The sequence below is a fragment of the Hemiscyllium ocellatum genome, chromosome 15 (assembly GCF_020745735.1).
Source record: "Hemiscyllium ocellatum isolate sHemOce1 chromosome 15, sHemOce1.pat.X.cur, whole genome shotgun sequence".
NCBI lineage: Eukaryota > Metazoa > Chordata > Chondrichthyes > Orectolobiformes > Hemiscylliidae > Hemiscyllium > Hemiscyllium ocellatum.
Genome location: NC_083415.1, coordinates 40,027,917 through 40,049,388, shown reverse-complemented (window position 1 = coordinate 40,049,388; position 21,472 = coordinate 40,027,917). Strand labels below are relative to the sequence as shown.

Here is a 21,472-nt window from a genome sequence, read left to right as displayed (position 1 = left end):
TGCAAGATGGGCAGGTTTTGGGTTAAACCATGCATCAGGGTTCTGTCATTTCTCACCCCTTTGGAGATTCCTGTACTTCTAGAGCTGGCCTTATAATAGACCTACCCAGTTGTGAGTGGGAGTATTACAATGCAATGCAAATTGAGGAAATATACATTGTATTTCTCACATTCATGCCCTCAGAAATGTTAGCTGACAGGAGGAGTGGAAAACACTAATTTTCATTGCAGTATTTAGTTAGGATGATAATGATTTAATTTGCAAGTTCAAACTTTGTAGTATTTATAGGTCCAGGTGTTAGAGTTTGCACAGGAGAAGTGAAGATGACTCAATCCAGAACATGAACAGAATGATGTTTTAGGCAATTCAAGGGACTGTTAAAGTGAACGGAGAAAAAAACGGACAGAAGGCAAAAGATAGGAAGGAAAGAAAGAGATCATGGGAGGTGGGGGGGGGGGGGAGGTAGGGAGAGGAGGGGAGAAGTAAAAAAGGGAGACAGGGAAGGAAGGCCTAAAGATAAAGAGGAGGGGGATTTATCACCTTGTGGTCTCATAAGTTCAAAGAACTGTTTTCCAGATTCTCCTATTCCCTTATTAACTCTGGTATTTCTGAGGAGAGGAGTAGGGATTTTGCCTCTCCCGGGCAGTTAAATACTCATGTGGAAAGAATTAACTTAGCCGTATTTCAGCCACCATTGGTGTGGGATATGCTTGAAGAAACAGTCAATCTTTTCTTGATCTTTATTGGATGTTTGACAGTAACGTTGAGTGTAGAAATTCCTGTTCTTGGATACAACCTGCTGACATTTGTTATGCAAAGGGATACAGGAGCTTCTACCATTTATAAGGCAAATGTAAAGTAAAAAATCTGGACCAGTTTTCCTTTTTTCGGGAAAGGTCATCTGGGTTTTTGAGGCATGTGATATTCTGCCAGACTCCCATCAAAGTTATGGTAGGAGGTAGGCAGATCACCTAGAAGTAAATTACTTCAAATAAAATTTGTATGAAAACAAATGTTAATAATTTCACCCACTGCTACTGCTACCATTGGGAATCACAGGGAAATTAGGAACACAGTATATCAAACAGGCTTCATAATATTATCAACTGACCCCATCCAAAGAGACAAGGAAGAGGCTGTTATCTGTAAATGTTGAAGCAAAACTTAAGTTCTATTCTTAAGAAGTTCACCAGAATAGGTGTTTATACTATTACAATTGTTCAATCTCTAAAAAACCTGAAGTTCAAAAGGATGTCTGCTTTACTTTACAGACTTAATTGATTTTGAACAACAAGTTATCAAATCAGCATATTAAAATATAACCTAGTTATAAATGTCAGCACCCATTGTGAAAAACTGTACATCTTTGGACTGTGGGAGGAAACCCACAAAGACACAGGGAGAACATGCAAACTCCACACAGACAATCACCCAAGTCTGGAATTAAACCTGGGACCCTGGTGCTGTGAGGCAGCAGTGCTAACCACTGAGGCCCCATGCCACCCTTAAGGTAAGACTAAGACCTACATCTGCTACAAATGGAAGAGGCACAACATAGAAAAAAAATTATGAGGTTAAAAAGTGAGCAAAAACTGGCAATGAAGCAGAAAAAAATGATAACTAAAGAGGGAATAGGAATTGATAAACCTAAAAACAATTCACATCATATCAATGGATAAAGTAGTACTGTATTCCTATGACACTTCTTTGTGTAATATTTAACAAAGGCACAGTTTTATTTTAAATAATTCCACGCTTTTCCTAAAGTAGCAAACAGTGAATCTCATGTGATTATATTAGCCATTTACCTCCAAAAACAGTGGCCATAATATCTAAGTTAACATGATAAAAACAATTAGCAGCACCCTATTTATTATTCATCCTCTGTAAGTTGACTGTTATCACTTTCCTGTTCCTGTGTCCTGCATAACTTCAATCCAAGATGCATCACTGGCATTTCTGAAACCACCGTACTAATAACACCTCAAAATCAAGCTTAAGGCTATGTAAAACTTACCTCTTTGGGAGAAAGTATTGAAATAAAGTCTTCATATATCATTCGTGCTTTCTCCTCAATAGCACTTTTGTTTGCTTCATTTTTGAGATCCTCACATGCTAGCCAAAAGAGCATATTTTCTTCACTGTATTCAGTTCGTAAGAATTCTCTGAAGACATTTCTGCCTGAAGGAGTTTTCATTAACTTGTCAAAGGATTGAGCCCATGAACGCACTTCTTCTGCTGTTGGTTTTGTACTGTGTATAGTATAATTAGTGAAAACGATGTGATTACAAGCACAACAACAATTGGCTTCATAAACGGTCTAACTGATAGATGACAGATTTTATTAGCATCCTGACCTTATTAACTCACAACAGCAGAGACATGCATGTTTAGTTTTATTAAAAGCTAGTATGTTTTTGCCATCTAAGACATATTTAACTATAAAGTATATAATGGCCTTGAATGTCTTGGAACGATTCAGCATGACTATTGTGTTACATTGTCTTTTTAACTTCAGATATTTGTTTCTAACACCAAATATTACTATGCATGAACTTCCTTGATTGCTTATTTTTGACATCCATCATCCAAAATACTCTAAACTTTATTTATTTAACCTCACGCCATGCAAATGGCTAGCAAATTTGATGCATTTACATGAACAACATACTGATGTAGATGTAAAGCCAGATGTAACTCGAGGTGTAACATAGCCCCAATTCACCCGATAATAGTGTAAATGAGATTTCTGAAAATTGATCAAGAATGCTTTTGCATGCTTTTAATACTTCTTACTAAAATCTGCACTATAGGTTCCCATTGAGTTTTTGGTTTGAATTTTAACATTTAGTGTAGGCAAATGTGCTCTATGGGAAATGTGGTTGTAACTTTCCGTTAGCATTGTTGCATGGGCTACTGTAAATTTGTAAATAATATTGGCATTTGTGTGATCAATTTTAGTCAATCTTGTAAGAATTACATTGCTCTTTAGAGTGAGAATTCATCTGGCTGCTTGGTACAACAATCATGCAAGAACATTTATGAAACATTACTTGCAAGAACAAGCTTACAATATTTCTAACTCTTCTAAAGAGGTAGCATCACAGGTGTACTTGTTATTATCACTCCACTCGGTAACTACATAAATACTTACCTCATACTTTTCATTGTGTTGCTATGCTTTCCAAAAAGAAATAGTTATATTTTAGAAAATAAAATTATTTATACATTTTATGAATTTTCATGTTATCTATTATTAGCACAGAATTATATTAAGCACTATATTATGTTGGATTATACTAATCCAACAAATCATAGCAATTCACTCATAGGCAAAGAATATAAAGGTTAGAGATGTTCCAGTGATAACATAGTTTACTTGTTAAGTAACAGCAAACTAAAAAGGACAATAACCTTAAGATATCCTAGAATACTTCACATATCAATGATTTGGAGACGCCAAATGATTTATGATTTATTTCTTTGTATAATGTATGGGATCCAAATAGGTATCAGTTAAACTGAGATTTGACTATATGAAACGCAGAAAATGCTGGAGAAACTGTGGAGACAGAAACAGAGTCAATGTTTCAAGTGTGATATGACTCCTTTTCAGAACTTCAGAGTTGTTTTTAAAGCAAAGGTGAAAGCGAAGGCAGGTAATAGACGGGGTGGAGGCCAAGTGCAAAAGACAAATATGTTGCTAACTGGATGAAAGAGAAATAGAGATGTAAAATGGAAATAAATTAGGGTGTGGAATGGTGAAATTAGATTCTCATGGCTGAAGGTAAAGAAAATAAGACACAATACGAATAATTCCATAGGAGGCTGGGAATGAAAAGTATAAGAAAAATGGAACACAGACATCATGGGATCAAGCTCTGAAAATGTATAATTCAATATTCAGTCAGTGAGGCTGTGAAGTGCCTAAGCAATAAATGGGGTGTTGTTCCTACAGCTTGCATTGTGCTTCATTGCAACATTGCAGCTGGCCCAGGACAGACATGTTAGTTTGAGAACTAAGTGATTTATTGGAATGGCAGCATCTGGGAGGTAGGGATCATTCCTATGTCTTATTCCTATAGACAGAGTGGAGGAGTTCTGCAAAGTGGTCACCTAGTCTGAATTTGGTCTCACCAATCTAAAGGAGACTGTTTATGAAATAAATTGCTTTCATTTGACCATATCACATTCTTACATAGAATCATGAATTGCTAGGAATGTATTATTACTGACCTGGTAGGTAGCAGCTGTTTAGGAGCTATTAAATACATGGAAAGCTGAATCTAGTTTAGAATGTGAACTGGATTTTACTACCTGAACTGATATTGAAGACATCCTCTTCCACTGCATTTAGGTTCTTTCATTTCATTGTTAAACACAGCTCTGATTTAGCTTGTATTTACAATGTGAAACTATTTTAATTGTAATGTGAAAGCACTTTAAATTATCCTTTTGTGCCATTGCAGAGCATCTTTGTTTCAAATCAATTATTTTTGTAAGACATGAGCCTTGAATTAATTCTTCATTGGCAGTACTTTGTTTTACCATCATGTAGGATGTTTTGCAGCATTTCATAACACCAATATTTCAATGTTTCATTGTCACAAGACACAGTAGAACTTCAATCATGTGCAGTCTAATTTTATGATATAAAATAGTACAACGGGTACAAAACGATCATTTAAAGTGCTTACACATTCCAATTAAAATAGTTTATAACAAATTGTTTGTAACAAAGGATTTTCACAGTTTTTGGGAGACAAGTACAAATTGGGACCAACATTTGTTGTCACACATTTTTTTTCTGCCAGAAAAATCAGATGATATTGACTGGCTATCAGCTGAGTTGAGGTTTGTAGCTCCTGTGCACTCTGAGGTGACTCTAGTCAATTGACCTGCCATAGCTCCAGGAAACTGCTGCCCACTGATCTTTCATTTATCTTAATCACAATCATTTATCTTAATCACAATCTTCCAGTTATTCAAGTGAGATTTTGAAGATGTAAACACTCACCTTCAGCAATCAATTCAGCAGCCCCTGAATAGGATTAGCAGTGAGCAGCATCACCTACAAATGACCAAGACTTACCTGTACTAAGGTTCCAGAGCTGGTTCACTGTCATGGATGGCGGTAGCCCCATTTGTGAATAAGTAACTAGCAGTGGCCACAAAGGTCGCTGTTCACTAATTTCATTGAATTATAGAATTATACATTACAGAAGAGGCCCTTCGGCCCACAGAGTCTGTAATGCCAAAATATACACTACTACATACATCTGGAGAGAAAGCAGTTCTATCAGCTATCACTTTGTCTCTCTAATTCATTGTCTCTCTGGGCTCCATCTCTGCCTGTCCCTGTTCCTTCCCCCATGTGTCTTGTCTTCAGCAATAAATACCACCCTTTCCTAGCCATTACCGGTTCTGAAGAAGTGTCACTGGGCTTGAAATGTTAACTCTGCTTTCTGGCCACAGATGTTACCAAACTACTGAGTTTCTCAAGCAAGTTCTGTTTTTGTTTTATAATGTTCTGTTTTTCAATATATTAAGAGAAACATAAACCACATTCTTAAAAGGACGCGTGGTTGTGTTCAAACAGAAAACTAAAGGAATACCACCTGATTGCAAAAGCATCGCCAGTTTATATAGCCAACTATAACTTCTAGTGGTTAATTTCTTCAAATGTGCTTTGATATCTGCTTTAATTTAACAAAAAACATGTAGGTATGTTTACTTCATGTCTACGTTATACAGGGGCTTCATCAATGACCACCATGGAATACAAAATCCATTTTGTCATGGCATAGATATGGCATGGTGTTCATCATGATACTGCTTAACACAGTTTTGTTCCATTGCATGTTGATGTCAGCTATCAGGATATTATTTATAACTGAAATAATGTGCATATTAATACAGTTTTGTATCTTTAAAATTCTTTCTTGGGCTTAGTGGCTCTGGAAAATAACAACATTTATTACCCTGCTTGTCTTTGAAAAGATGGCAGTGCACCCACAGTGCTGTTAGGGAGGAATTCTGACCCAGCAATATGATGAAGCAAGTCAGGATAGTGTGTGGCCTGAAAGGCAATTTGCAGGTGGTAATGTCTCCTGTGTCTGTGTTCTTACCATCTTAGATGGTAGAGGCCGATGGTTTGGAAGATGTTGTGAAAGGATAATACATACTGCGCGTATTGTGTACTGGTGGTAGAGGAAGTGAATGCTAACAGTAGTGGATGGGGCACAAATCAAGTCGGTACATTGTCTTAAATGATGTTGATCTTAATTAAATATTCCAGGCATTGCATTCATCATGGGAAAGTCAAGAGTATTCAACCTCACTCCTGATATGTGCTTTGTAGATGGTGGTCAGACTTTGGGGAATTGGGAGATTAGTTACTTGTCACAGAATTCCCAGCTTCTGACTTATTCCTGTAGTCGCAATATTTGCATGGCTTGTCCAGTTATGTATCTGACCAATATAATTCCCCAGGAATCTACAAGGGTGATGCTACTGAATGTCAAGGGATGAGAGTTACTTTCTCTCTAGTAGGAGATGTTCATTGCCTGGGATCAACATGCTGGAAATGTTACCTATGCAAATCAGAATTATTACTAGGTTTCAAAACATGCAAGCACTTCAACATCCAATAAGTTGTGAATAATATTGAAATCAAACATCCTGATTTGATTGTGTTAGAGACAAAGTCATTAATGAAACAGTGGAAGATGGTTAGCTCAAGAACCTCAACCTGAGGAACTCTTGCAGCAATCTTTTGGGGCTGTGATGATTGTCCTCCAGCAATCATAACTATCTTAGTTTCTGTGAAATATAGCTCCAACTAATGGAAGGTTCTTCCTTAATTCTAAATGACTTCAGTTTGTTAGGGTTACTTGATGATACATTCAGTTAAATGTTGCCTTGATCTCAAGTATAGTTAACCTCACCCCTGGAATACAGCTCACTTTCTAATGTTTGGTCCAAGGATGAAATAAAGTCAGGAACTGACCACCCTGGGGTAACCCAAGCTGAGCATCAGTGAGTAGGATGTTTCTGAGTAAGTGCCCCTTGATTACATTGGAGACAACACCACCATTCGGATGCTGATAATTGGGAATACACTGAAGAGATGGTAATTGGTCAGATCGGATTTGGATTATTGTTTTTGGGTAGGACATTTGTCAACAATTTTCTGAATGCCTGTGTTATAGCTGTACTAGAACAGTTTAGCGAGTGCATAAAGGAGAAGTATTCAGGACTCTTGCAAAATCTTGGGTCCACTGCCAACTGACAGGCAGTCTTCTAGCTTTCTACCAGACTGGTTACAATTACACAGAAACTGAACAAACACTACTGGGAAACAGCATGAACAACTCTGCTTTGTGAGTGTAAGGTGCAAATTCACAAAGAATTAGGGTCCCAATCCAATTTCGAGACTGCTATTTTTTTCTCAGCCTCTCCCTCAGCTGTCCCTCAGACATGCTTCCAACTACACAATCATCATTTTCAGCAAATGGTTTGAACTGTTTTTACATTGTTTTTGCCATCCTTGCTTATTCTTAAAAGAAGCTGTTGGAAATTCTTCCTGATTAAAAGGAGAATTCAAATGTAAACTTGTCCAAATGTTACAGTAATTCCTTTTGCATTGTTTATAAAATTTACCATTTCTTTTCAAGTGACTGCCTCAATACAATGTTACTATTGCTGCCACTTAGTTCACAAAATGTGATATAAATATATTCATTATAGGATAGTTATTAGGATATAGAACAAAGAACAAAGAACAGCCCTCCAAGCCTGAGCCGATCCAGGTCCTCTATCTAAACCTGTCGCCTATTTTCTAAGGGTCTGTATCCCTTTGCTCCCTGCCCATGCGTGTATCTGTCTAGATACATCTTAAATAATGCTATCATGCCCACCTCTACCACCTCCACTGGCAACGTGTTCCAGGCACCCACCACCCTCTGTGTAAAGAACTTCCATGCATACCTCCCTTAAAATTTTCCCCTCTCACCTTGAACCATGACCCCTAGTAATTGAGTCCCCCACTCTGGGAAGATGCTTCCTGCTATCCACCCGGTCTACACTTCTCATGATTTTGTAGACCTCAATCAGATTCACACACACAACACCCCCTCCCCCCCCCACCACCATCCCACCCACCCCCCCACCCCCACCGCCACCAATCTCCATCTTTCTAATAAGAATAATCCCAATCTACTCTATCTCTCTTCATATCTAGTGCCCTATAGGCAACATCCTGGTGAACCCCCACTGAACCCTCTCCAAAGTATCCACATCCTTTTGGTAATGTGGTGACCAGAACTGTACACAATATTCCAAATGTGGCCAAACCAAAGTCTATACAACTGTAACATGACCTACCAACTCTTGGACTCAATAATTACTATTATGAATATTTCTAACTGAAGTCTTATGACAGAAAATGAATGAAATGTTTATTTTGTTAAAGTAAAACTACTTGTTCTTTATTTTCTGATAGACATTTATGGTTGTTTTGTTCTCATCTGCTATGACACTGAAGTTCATGAGTTGTTGCACCAAATCAATTGTCTATTCTTTCAGTCTTGCCTGTCCTTTACCATATTCACACTACCTAATTCCACACCATCTCTGTTCTGGTCTTCCTGATCCATTCTACTGGTGAAATACAGTGGAAGAGGGATGGTTAGACCTGGGACAGTTTGCTAATTTCATAAGCTTTCAGCTGCTCTTTCCTCTGGGAATCCACATTATTGGTGCTGTGGAATGGTGCTATCAATCATATCTAATTCCCCAGGATTTACATCTTTATCTGTTAGTACTAAACATGTTAATTGTTTTCCAGTGGAAAAAGACAAATGTGTGTGTTTCCCAAAACCCTTCATTAATAGTAGGATTTTAAACTGGACTGCATTCATATTCAGCATAAGTTTAGATTTCCAGAAGCAAGAATATTTATGAACCTTTGAAAACATTTCTGCCAGTGTGCAGTGGTGAAACTCCATTGCTTTAATGTATTCTTTGATGACCTCCTCCTCAGAGGTGAAAACCATAAATTACATTAGTACCAGGTGATCAGTGCCATTTGTAAACTGGAGTAATTACGGCATGAGTAATGGTGAATAATTGTATCTTTTCTGTGTATTCCATTTGACATTAGGTCCTCACTGCCTTCCTCAACCTGAGATCTTTCACTGGGCAGTTATGTCAATAGTGGTTTCCCATTGACTTCCACTAATAATTATATAAATGAAGTAAATTGGCAATCCCTGTTGACTGCAATGAGTGACACGAACAAATTTCCTCTTTGGTTTTGAGCCTTTTTCATGCAGCACTACAAATATTCAAGCGAGTTATAGCATAACACATTCATGCTGGATCTAATACCAATAATGGTGTACCTGCTAATGTCTAATAACTCACGCAAAAGTTTCCTGCAGTTTCAGATCCTTTTGTTAACATGGAATTCTATTGCAAAAGCCGTAACTACATTGAAATTCCACCAAGGTAAAAGCTTACCTTGGCTCGCAATTTGGTATGGTTTCCAACTTGACATCGTGAGATATTCTTCGTCTTCGCTCATCTTCATCTTTCCTAACAAGAAGACTGAAAGTTAGTATATAATTTTTTCAATGTATGCATGTTCATTGACACACTGGTATGAACTTGCAAGGTCAATGCACTCAGAAAATGTTTGTTTGTTTTGCAGATTTGAATTTACTGTCACAGAGTCAGAAAGTAAAGAGGCCTTCAGCCCATTGACTTTGATGCATTTCTTTGATGACAAAACAGAACTTAGTTACATCTGGTTCATGAAGGTAAATAAATAAGAGTGATTTATTTGGCCTATTTTCCACATTTTTCTACATTTCTTTCATTACTGCATTTAATTGACATGCCAATGATTCTAGAATTTGTGCCTCAAAGAAAGTAGTCACACAACATTTAGACACTACTCATTTTACTGAAGGAATAGTTCCCAATATTGCTCTGCAGTTACTGGGAGGGTTACAATGGAGGAGATTGTTCACCCAACACCCGAAGAAAAGTTGGTTGGAGCTGACACATTACGAGGAAGCCCAGTCCACAATCACTACATGCTGCAAGCAGATTAAAGTGATTGACCGGTACCTCCACTACCTCAGTGGAAGGAAATCAATCAATATAGCAATACCATTGGGGAGAGGACGGTTAGAGGTGAACATTTGTAGGGAATGTGGCACAGAAGGAATTTGGTCACTGCTCTGGGGTGGGATGAGGGTGGTGGTGAAATCTTGTCAGGGTGTCCTGAACATGTGCAGGAAATGAGATACCGCCCTTACCCCCTACTTTGTTTTCATGTAGACTATAAAAAAGCCTGCTAACTTCTACCTGACTGCCCATGCCAACCACACAAACAGAATAGTTGAGATATTGTGTGCTGCATCATCCAGACCTGCTGTGTCCTGCACAACTGGTGCAGGCAACAAGGTGATGTGCCTAATGCTGAGGAACCAGGGGAATGGGAGCAGTCTTTTAAGGAGGGCACTGGAGAGGAGAATAAGGGAGGAGGTTCACCTGCAATGTGGGCTATAAGCCAGACAAAAATCTCCTTTTCACCTGGCTTCAACAGAAGACAGCTGGGTGTAGTAGACTAATGTGAATTGTAACATTTTTTGATCATGCTGCCGAACTTGCTGTCATGTCGGGGGCACAGTTTTGCCTCTCCTGGCTTCATGTTTCTTCCCTTTTCTTGTAAATAAAAGCCCATGTTTGTGTTTGAATTTGTCCAATCGCTTGTATGTGATGATCCCTTACTGGACAATAACATGCTGTTGATCTCCAACAGATACTGGGTAAAGGGAAGCACTGATTGAGAAGGTTCAAACGAGATGTACCTAGGGACAGATAAAGTGTGTGCCCTGTTGGTATACAGTGATTAGGGTGAGAGAATGAGTTTATATATGCGTGTGCTATGAGCAGTATGGCTTTGTGACTGCTGTGCCATGATGTTGCCAGTGAGGGGGCACCACCAGACTGCCAATATGTCCCTTTCAAAGATGGTATGGGTGTAAGAGTGCCAAATTTGGGCAGATATGCACTGAGTGGTGAGTCATTATGGTGTAACATGAACTGCAAATCGGACCTGAGCAATGCAATAAGGGGTGGGGCAGGTAATTAATGAGGTGAGCTTGGTAAGACAACTTATTAGGCCTCACAGGATAAAAAGCAAATGCATCTTGGACTTAGCTAAAAACAGTAAGATTCAACCTTTTATGTCTTGCCCCACTTGCGTATGAAGGAGAAAGAAATATAAGGTATGCTGATGGGTATAAAGGGAGTCAGAGACTCATACAGGAAACAGATCTTTTGGTCCAATTCATCTGCATGGACCAGACATCCCAATCTGACCTAGTCCTATTCGCCTACATTTAGCCCATATCGCTCTAAACACTTTCTGTTCATGTAACCATCCAGATGACTTTTAAATGTTGTAATTGTACCCGCCTTACCACTTCATCTGGCAACTCGTTCCACACAAGCAGCATCCTGTGGGTGAAAAAGGTACCCCTCAGATCCTTTTTAAATCTTTTCCCTCTCACTTTAAACCTATACTCTACACTTGAACAAGGGTTAAAGGATATCTGTCTGCTGTTGGGTTGAAAGGCCTTTTCAGTGTAGTCGGCTCAATCCAACTTCCTCTTTTCATAGAATTCCTACAGTATGGAAACAGACCATTTGGCCCAACAAGTCCACACTGACCCTCTGAAGAGTGACCCATTCCCCATTACTCTACATTTCCCCTGACTAGCACACCTAACCTACACATCCATGAACACCATGGGCAATTTTAGCATGGTCAATTCATCTAATCCACACAATATTTGGACTATGGGAGGAAACTGGAGCACCCAGAGGAAACCCACGCAGACATGAGGTGAATGTACAAATGCCACACAGACAGTTCCTGAGGCTAGAATTGAACCTGGTTCCCAGGCACTATGAGGTAGAAGTGCTAACCACTGAGCCACTGTGTTGCCCTAAATCAAGCTATATAATCAAGACAGACAGATCAAAGACAATGCACATCATTTGCTTTTCCTTTGCCATGTATTAGCAGAGAAAATAGCATCCTTTTTTATTTAGACAATGATATTGTGAGAACTGCACTGGGGAAATTCACCAAACACAAAAACAGGTATCCAGAGATTCAGCTCAAAATCAAGCCTTGCTTGAAATGATGGCTGAGTTTACCATGCATGTCACCACCAGATGGAGCCACCTTGCACACAGGTACTGAAAAGCAGTGTTCCAGAGTAACATCACTGTCCAGCCAATGACGGAGCATCAATGGCAACTTCCTGGCACAATACTGGCACTGCCAGGAACAAAATAGATGGCATGAGAGACTAACCAGTGCTGCCACCTCTGCCCCTGCCCAGACAGCTTCCATAGCCTGGAAAAGGACAGGGCAGAGACCATTACCAAGTCGAGTGGTTCATTTGCATGATATCAAAACTCTTCAAACATAACGCGAAATATTATCACAACAGCTCCGGCAGAGGTCTGGCATTAGAAACAGCATCTTTTTAGAATGCTCATGGTGGGACCTTGCAGATTCTGGACATGAGCATCATTTCCACATTCCAAACTGGAGAAATACCAACTTCAATAAGGACATGAATTTCCTTGAGTCTTCCCTCCTACCAAGCATTAGGTATGTTAAGCAGCAGCTCAATGTCAGCAGAGCTGTAGAAAGGATGAAACCACTTCTGGACCTGTGTGATCTTCAAAACAAAATCCTCCCTCTGGTGTCAGATTACTTACACCAAGGCTGCTGAGCCTGATCAAAGTTTGGAACTTTCCACAAATAGATGCTGGGTCGGTTGTTTGTTTGAAATCAAAGTTATTAAGGAATATGGGGAAAATATGGGCATATGGCATTATGTAGTAAATTAGCCATGATCTTCCTGAATAGCAGGACAGGTATTAGAGGCTAAATGGTCTGTATTGTTGCTTCGGTGTTCTTGTAATTTACCAATGTTGTTCCAAATTTGTCACTGGTTTGAAAGAATCAAAGCCTCCTTATATACCTCTCCTCAGGGCATTGCAACTTTATTGTTCTGAACCAATACTTTCTACTGGAAGGTTAACAGTTCTCTGAGTGCATACTTCTATTTGCTTGTCCCTCAGCTGGAGATCTGTGTGATTTTTACCTCCTAGTCCTCCTTGTCTTCCCCCTCCAGGAATGGGATTCCAACAGGGACACCTACCTATGCACACATGAAATTTAACACCAAACTTCAGCACCTAGATCAGCAAGTGTAAATGCTTTCAATCCTTAAATTCTAACACTCACAAACCTCTAGGGAAGGTATCTCTGGAAGCTCAAGATGTTTACCTGACAGCAGATAAATATATTTGATCTACCCATTTTTGGTGAATGGGAGAAGGATATTGTGTTCAAGTAACAAGATTGGAAGATGGCATTAGTGTCATTACGATGCTATTTGACCCTGATTTGAATTTATGAGATTCTCACATATCTTGGAGACAAGCTCCTGCCTCCAGTCCAAATTACTTTCTTATCCTTTCTTAACAATTCCTAACAAATAAAAATTTTCTTCATATAATCTGTTTTTTGTTTATGCTTATGATATTGCAACAATATGCACAATGTAGCCATTCACTGCCTCTGATTGAACCTTAAAACTTTATCAGATCCCCCTCAGCTATCAAAACCTTAGCTCCCTTCAATTTCTCATATATATGCTGTTCCTCAACAATTTCATATCAAAACATAGTCTCAGTTTCTACATGGATGCTAATGACACCCATCCCTACTCAGCACATCTCTCTTGATCCCTCCATTAATTGTAAATAATCAGAGCTTGTCAAAAATGTCCAGTATTAAGAGAAAGTAAATTGCCCTCAACTATATATTGGGAAAATGAAAAATATTGTTTTTGACCCTTGTACAAACTCTGGGACTTCACTGCTAAGTGGCTGAGACAAACCAGCCTGTGGAAATCTTTTATATATTTGCCCTTGAGATGTGCTTCTAACCATATATGAATTCTCAATTCTGTAATATCTTCCAACTCCGAATTACTTCATCTCATCTGCTGGTGAAACTGCCCACATGCCTTTGGTGTTGATAATGTAAATTATACTCCTGACATGCTCTCACATTCTACCCTTTATAAACTTAAGACCATAAGTTGTAGGAGCAGAATTAGGGCATTCGGCCTGTCGATTCTGCTCTGCCATTCAATCATGGCTGATATGTTTCTCAAGTACGTTCTCATGCCTTCTCAAAATAACCTCTGACCCTTTTACAAATTGCAAATTTCATTCCCAGTAAATATTATTTTAAAATACAGTTTCATTGATTAAGCAGAGTTCTCCAGCTTTCAATACAACTGTTTCACTCCTCAGGTATTTTCTCACCTGTTCCAATGTATCATTCAACCACTGAGTACAGTCGGTTTTGCTAAAACGCATGTTTCTTCGATGTGAATTGGCTTTAATGCAGTTGAAGAATTTAGACCACTATTTGTAGAACGCATACTTTCCTAACCTGTATTGGCTATAATAGCCCCAATAGTTTAAATGGCGCAGCTATTGCACAATTTTCTTATAATGTGAGACTGCACAAGAACGGAACAATTGCATTCTGTCAGAACTGACTGTATGACAGAGTTAATGTAAGGCCATCTCTGTGCCATCCTAGTCTTACACTGCCAATCTATTGTTTCAAGTGAGAGACAAACTTGAGAGCCAAAAAGCAAGATCAAATAAGTTGGCATTTATTAATCATCTTTCACATAGTCTGGGTGTCACAAAGCCAAAGAGTTATTCGGACATGTTGCTGTGTTATCCTATACTACAGTCAATATATGCATATCAAGGACTCACATTTAGCAATGAAAAATATTGTGGGTCTCTGAATCTTGCAATAATACCATGAGGCCATTACCTCCCATTGTGGCATAAAGTTATCCAATAGTTGCAAAAACCCGTCTGGTGGAGCCAGGATCAATTGAGGCTCTCTAAAGGAAATTGGATCAATAAAGAGAAGAAAATGTTTGCATGGCCTTAGATAAAAAGAAGTGGAGCAGCACAAGATGAATTGCTTCTTTATAGGGCTGAGTGACCTTTTCTGTGCTGTAATTATTCTATAATTCTATAGTTTGTCATTGTTCTTTAAGGAAGGAACTCCATACTTATTTATGCTGGTCTATGTGCAACTAGACCAACAAGATGTGACTGTTCTTTAATTACCTATGAAAAGACCTAGAAGCCATTCAATCCTCCTAATCAGCTCCTGAATAGTCACAATGCATGCATCTACACTGGATGACCTGCAACGTTTTTGAGGGCAAGGTATGAACAACAAATTCACATCCCATGAAAGAATAGAACGAAAATACCAGTCAAGACATTGGACCAAATTCTGATGGAGTGGGTAGCAAGCCAACCTTAGCATACCTGATGTATTCACATTCACATTTTAGATTTTTTTTTCCCAAAAGCTCCTGTGAATATGAACCAAAGTGTGGCTTGGTGGACCTCGTCTGGAAGAGGAATTGCAAATCCCATCACCAGAACTCTAGCTGGATGATGGAGCCCTGGACCACCCAGTGACTCCATAAGATTCTGCTCAAAAGACAGAAAGGTAGCTAAAAAAAATTAATTTACGTTTTTAAAATTCTGTAAGTAATTCAAAACTTGATGGAAATAGGACTTCACATGTAAATTAAGCTCTTAACTTTCAACGCAAGAGAAGTGGCTTGGCAATCAAGACTCATCATCTTAAAAGGATACTTGTTAATTACATGGCTTAAATTGTCCAATAAACTTTCAAGAGAGTTATCAGAAACAACAAATGTGTCAAAATCACAGAGAGGTTAAACACAAAGTGCTACGAAGGCAGTGGCAGAGTTACGCAAATTTACCAGCAGCTAAGATCACCCATGTCATAACTCACATCAGGCCCCTTCAGTCATCATTCTTGTGTTTACTGACCCAAACTGGCTCACACTTAAGTAATGTCTTGAATTTAATTTCTCATCCACTTTTCAAATATGGTCTCACCTCTCTCATCTCTGTAACCTCGGCCTACAACTCTCTAAGCTATCTCCACTTCTCCAATACTGGCCTTGCAAGTGTCTCTGATTTTAAACACTCCACCACTGGGGTTGTGTCTTCAGCTGCCAAGCTCTGGAATTCCCAGCTTTAATCTACTTGCCTCTCTCATCTCCATCTCACTTAGACATCCTTTAACAGTTATGTTTTTGACCAAGGTTTTGTCCAATTGATCCAATGTCACCTATGTGGTCAACATTTTGTTTGATACAACTCCTGTGATGCACCTTTGGGCCATTTTACCACTCTACAGATGCCATAAAAATGTAAGTTGTTACAGTAGACTACTCAATTTTAATAGCAGTAGAGTATGTTGCAACTAACCATAAATTCAATCAACCCTTGTTCCATTTCCACTTACTTTAATGATAAGAAATGCTTACACATCTACATTGTATATCAGTGAGAAGTGTAACAATTGACTAATAATAACAGTGAGGAATGGCTGACTCCACTTTTATTCCCATTAGAGTTAGCAGAATTGTCATGACACCACCTTGTGGACACTGTTTTTCAATGTTCCCTTCTCACAGTTTACAGCATGCATCTGTTTCTAACCAGGATGAAGTGGACTGTTTGAATGAGTTTAGCCAATTAATATTAATGAATTTTAATTTTTAATGTATTCATTTGGTGTTCAAGGAATTGCATAAAGTGGGGAGAGGGGAGCATGGATTGGATCAACAGGTGACTGAAGGCAAAATCAGACAATTAAAGAGATATATCTGGTCACAAAAAAGCATGTATACAAATACAGTGAGAGATCAGGAAGGTGAATGGAATGTTGCTGTTTGTTGCAAAATATATGGAATATAAAAGCAAAGAAGTTTTACTGCAGCAGTACAGGGCCTTTGTGACAACACTTTTGAATACTTGTGTACAGTTTGATTTCCTTATTTAAGAAGGACATAAATATGTTAATAGCAGTTCAGAGACAACTTATTCAACTCATTTCTGAGCTTATATTATGAAGAAAGCTAGAATAGATTAGGCTTATACCACTGGCATATACAAAATTGAGAGGTGGATCTTAGTGAGACATGTAATTACACCCTGATTAGGGTGGTACTGAGGAGTTTCCTCCTGTGGAGAGAATTAGAACTCTGGGACTTGACTCGTTTTTAAGGCTGAATTCAGGAAAATTTCTTTTTCTCTCAGAGGGTAATTAATCTACGAAAATCTCTTCCTCAGAAAGCAGTGGATGGTGGCTTTCTGAATATATACAAGGTAGAATTAAATAGTTTGTTGATCAGTAAAGAAATCAAGCCTCATAGGGACAAGCAGGCAAGTACAGTTAATATAACCAGATCAACCATGACCTTATCAAATACCAGAACAGAGTCAATGGACTGAAGGTCTGTCCGTTACTAAATTCTGTTTTCAGTTAAGGCAGAGGGATAAAGAGACAACATTACCAAATGCAGATGCAAAAGGTTCATTCAAAGATATAAGTGGAAAAAATTGTTGAAAAATACAGACCAGTTTAATATGAACATCTTTTTTGGCAAATACCTCCAAACTTCTTGGGCTATTCGGAACCAAATTTTGTGAGATGATTCCTTAGATTAAGGGACATGTCATATGCAGTTGTTATCTAACTAAACCTATCTTTGACAAAATGGGAGAGAGTGGGGTTTTGGCCTTGGGTCCCCTGGTAGGAGATCCAGCAGCTTTGCCTGCACTATGGGTAGAATCTTCCCACTTTCTGATCAACATAGACAACATCAAGTCAGTTGGGAAAATGTAGCGAACTGAGAATCTCACTGGTGAGCAGCAAGAGGCTTATTTAGATGCATCTGCATGGCAATGGGTCATAATCTCACCTCATTGAGATATTTTCTGATTCTTCCACGTGTTGGATGGAAATTGAATGTTTACAATTCCCAACATGGAAGCCAGAGTGGGAATCAAGTGGCTCTAGATCTCTGCTTGCTCCCCAAGACTCGATCTTGGACAGCAGGCCCCAGCATCTAAGGCAGCACTCCAAGGCAGCAATGTTCTATAGATCTCCTGGCAAGAGGTTAGCATTAGACATGTACTGGCACAATTTTGGCCTTCAAAGCTGCACTTTGGAGCAGACTAGTATCTGTAATTGCAATACTGCTGCAAGGACACTTTGCATGTGGGGACAAGCCCCATCTCAAGAATTGGACAAAGGCATACCTTAAGGCTTTTCATTTGATCTCTAGCACTCACTCATTTTATGACACCTTGCATGTTCACAGTGTTTTCGCCTTACCTTGCCTTTTTGGCTTTGTCATTACAAACTTAAAAGTTCACGGTACTTCTTTTCTGCTTCGCTGCTCAACACAGACACAATGCCAGGCAGATTGTTGTGGTTGTCAGCAGTAATCACTCAAGAAGGTGAACATCTGGCTATATGGCAGTGTACTACATAAATGTTGCACCTACATCATGTGCCAACACACTGCATGTACTTCAACCAAACAGTCATGTCTGAAAGTCTAAGAGGAGTAGTCTTCAGACAGTTAAATGGAGACTACCAGGTAAGGAAGTTAGGAAAGTCAATTGTGGGATTTGGAGAGAGCAGGCTGGGATGCAGAGGGGACAATAATTGTAAACAACAGCAATTAACATTAGAAGGGGAGTGATGGCAGTGCATGGCAAGACAGGGGTTACTAAAGGAATGGAGGGAGGGGGGTCAGTGATGGTCACAACTATCCTGGCTTTGAGGGGGGTATAGAGCAGAACAATAGTTGGCCTGGCTAAGGTTTAGAGTTGAGGCTCAGGGAACAATGTTGACAGTTGAAGAGGTAAATTAAAGAGTTATGTGGGAACATATAGAAGCTCAGCATTGATACAGTCAACAGGGAATGGAATGAAAAAGGAACATGGGCATTTAGGGGGGTATCCTTGAATACCAGGCTGAGTATGACTCACTCTGCCAATAAAACCTTCAGCATGGTAGAGTGTTGCAGCGTAGGCGAAACAAGCCTGACAGGACTGAATTAACATCTGGTTATAATAGAGGGTGAGCTAGGTTCAGTGATCGTACATTTACTGTAAATTTGTTGTATATTGAAAGGCAAGCAGTCTAATTGTTCTAGAAGCAAATGCAGATTTTCTTTAAATTAAACAAAGCACTGCAGCTATCATATATTTGAAACAAGAACAGAAATTGCTGGAGAAGCTCTCAGCAGTTCTGGTATTGTCTGTGGTGAGAAAGCAGAGATTACATTTCTGTTCTGACAATTAAAGAAAATCTGCGTTTGCTTCTAGAACAATTAGACTGCTTGCCTTTCAATATACAACAAATTTTCAGTAAATATATGATCACTGAACCTAGCTCACCCTCTATTGTAACCAGATGTCACTGGACTGAAAATTTGAACTCTGCCTTCCTTCCACAGAGACTGCCAGACCTCTTGGAATTCTTCAGGAATTTCAGTTTTTCCTGCAGATTTTCTCAGCGTTTTTCTGTGCACTTTCCCTCTTGAGAAGATGTTATACTGCTCTGGACATTAAGGAGAGGGTAACATTTCCTCAGGTAGGGCTCTCAGGCAGGGTGATGCTAAAATGGAGTCACCTGTATACCTTGATTCTTATAGTCACAGCTACAATGACTGTTGTTCAGACAGATGATGATGTAAAACAGCACTACATTTATGAATATGCTCTTTTGTTTACAATTCAGTGTCACTTCTATGATTTATGTGCTCTCAGAAACATTTTTTCTTCATTCCTCTTCAACCACATCAACTGTGGAGCACAGCATCTGACTGGTAGTAATTGACCTGGTGTGCAGCTTGGTTCTATAAATGGTGCCAGTAGTCGGTATCCTGGGAGGGCCTGGCACTTCTGCCACTGCAGAATGGGGTTGTGGTGCTTAGCTAATGAGACAAAATGTGGAATATCGCATGAGAAAACTCATGAGAGCTCACGGAGAGAAAGCCTGCAATATTGATATTTTAATCAATCTGTTCAGTCATGTTATGACAAAAATGTTTGGAGGCTCAGGCGGGACTTGAACTTTGACCTTCTGCCCTATTTTTAGGGCCTCCACTACTGCCCCACAACTGCCCTGGTGTCATCTCCTGTACGTGACACTTAGCCAATTTCTGACAGAATTCATTTCTCCATTGTCATTGACATCTTTATTCAGAAATGCTTTAATCAACCTTAACCATGCATGCCAAGAAAAAAAGTGACAAAGTTACAACATGATTCTGACTTATTAAATATTTCATTCATTCTCTTCTCATTTTATTTTATCTATTTCATGTTGGTTATCTTCTGAAATGCTATAAATTAACATGTTGTAAGGGAATTTTGTCTGGGTGTACAGGTCCACAGTTCCCTGAAAGTAGCAACACAAGTGGTGAAAGTGGTCAAGAAGGCATACAGCTTGTGTGTCTTCATCGGTTAGAGCATAGAATAGAAAAATTAACAAGTCATGTTGCAGCTGGATAGAACTTTAGTTAGGCCACATTTGGAATATTGTGTATAGTTCTGGTCACCACACTACCAGAAGGATGTGGAGGCTTTGAAGAAGATCCTGAAATGGTTTGCCAAGATAATACCTGATTTGGATGGTATTAGCTATGAGGAGAGACTGGTCAAACTTGTTTTTTTTTCCCCTGAACACTGACAGATGAGGGGCAAAGTTTACAAAATTATGAGAAGTATAGATAAAATGGATAGTAGGAATTTATTTTTCAAAGAATAGAAATGTCAATTACTAGGCCACTTAGGTTTAAAGTAAAGGTGGGTAGGCTTAAAGGAGATCTGAGAGACAAGTGTTTTAGACAGAGGGTGATAAGCGCCAATGGAATGCACTGCAATGTTTAAGAGGCATCTTCACTGATATGAATAGGCAGGGAACAGAGGGAAATGTTCTGCCTAGAAGCAACAGGTTTTTAGTTTAGAAAGGTGTTGTGTGTTGGTGCAGTCTTGATGGCCTGTATTGTATTGTTCTTTGAAAAGAGACAGGCTGCATGCAGAGCCAAGAAAGATGAACAGGCTAGATCAAAAAGGCAAAATGTTGACAGAAAATGACCAGCAGCAACTCTAGACAGGGAAAATATACAGGCAGATCAAGAAGGCAAAGAATTTGACAGAAAGGTAGTAACATAAGGAGAACTAGTGCTTCAAGGGAATGAGATTCTTCAAGGAAGCTTTCATCTCGGAGCATAGGAAAGATAGCCATTTGGCCCCTTGAGCCTGTTCCACCATTCAATAAGATCATGGCTGATCTGTAGCCTCACTTCATACACCTGCCTTTGGCCCATATCCCTTATTATCTTTGCTTATCAAAATTTTATCTATCTCAGATTTAAAATTGACAATTGATCCAACATCTACCATGCTTTGTGAATAGAAG

At 39.1% G+C, this 21,472-nt stretch overlaps 1 protein-coding gene across 7 annotated transcripts in view; it reads right to left on the bottom strand.

The window, feature by feature from the left end:
• The window catches only part of rgs19 (regulator of G protein signaling 19), a 116,598-nt gene that overhangs the window by 9,644 nt on the left and 85,482 nt on the right, over positions 1–21,472 (bottom strand). For 5 of the 7 annotated variants that reach the window (XM_060836060.1, XM_060836058.1, XM_060836059.1 and 2 more), the window contains exons 3-4: positions 9,523–9,597; positions 2,018–2,252 (exon numbers count right to left, since the gene is read on the bottom strand). In XM_060836060.1, the coding sequence (XP_060692043.1) occupies positions 2,018–2,252; positions 9,523–9,597 (310 nt within the window). The remainder of the gene's footprint in view (positions 1–2,017; positions 2,253–9,522; positions 9,598–21,472) is intronic. The other 2 variants (XM_060836057.1, XM_060836063.1) reach the window with 1 other exon arrangement.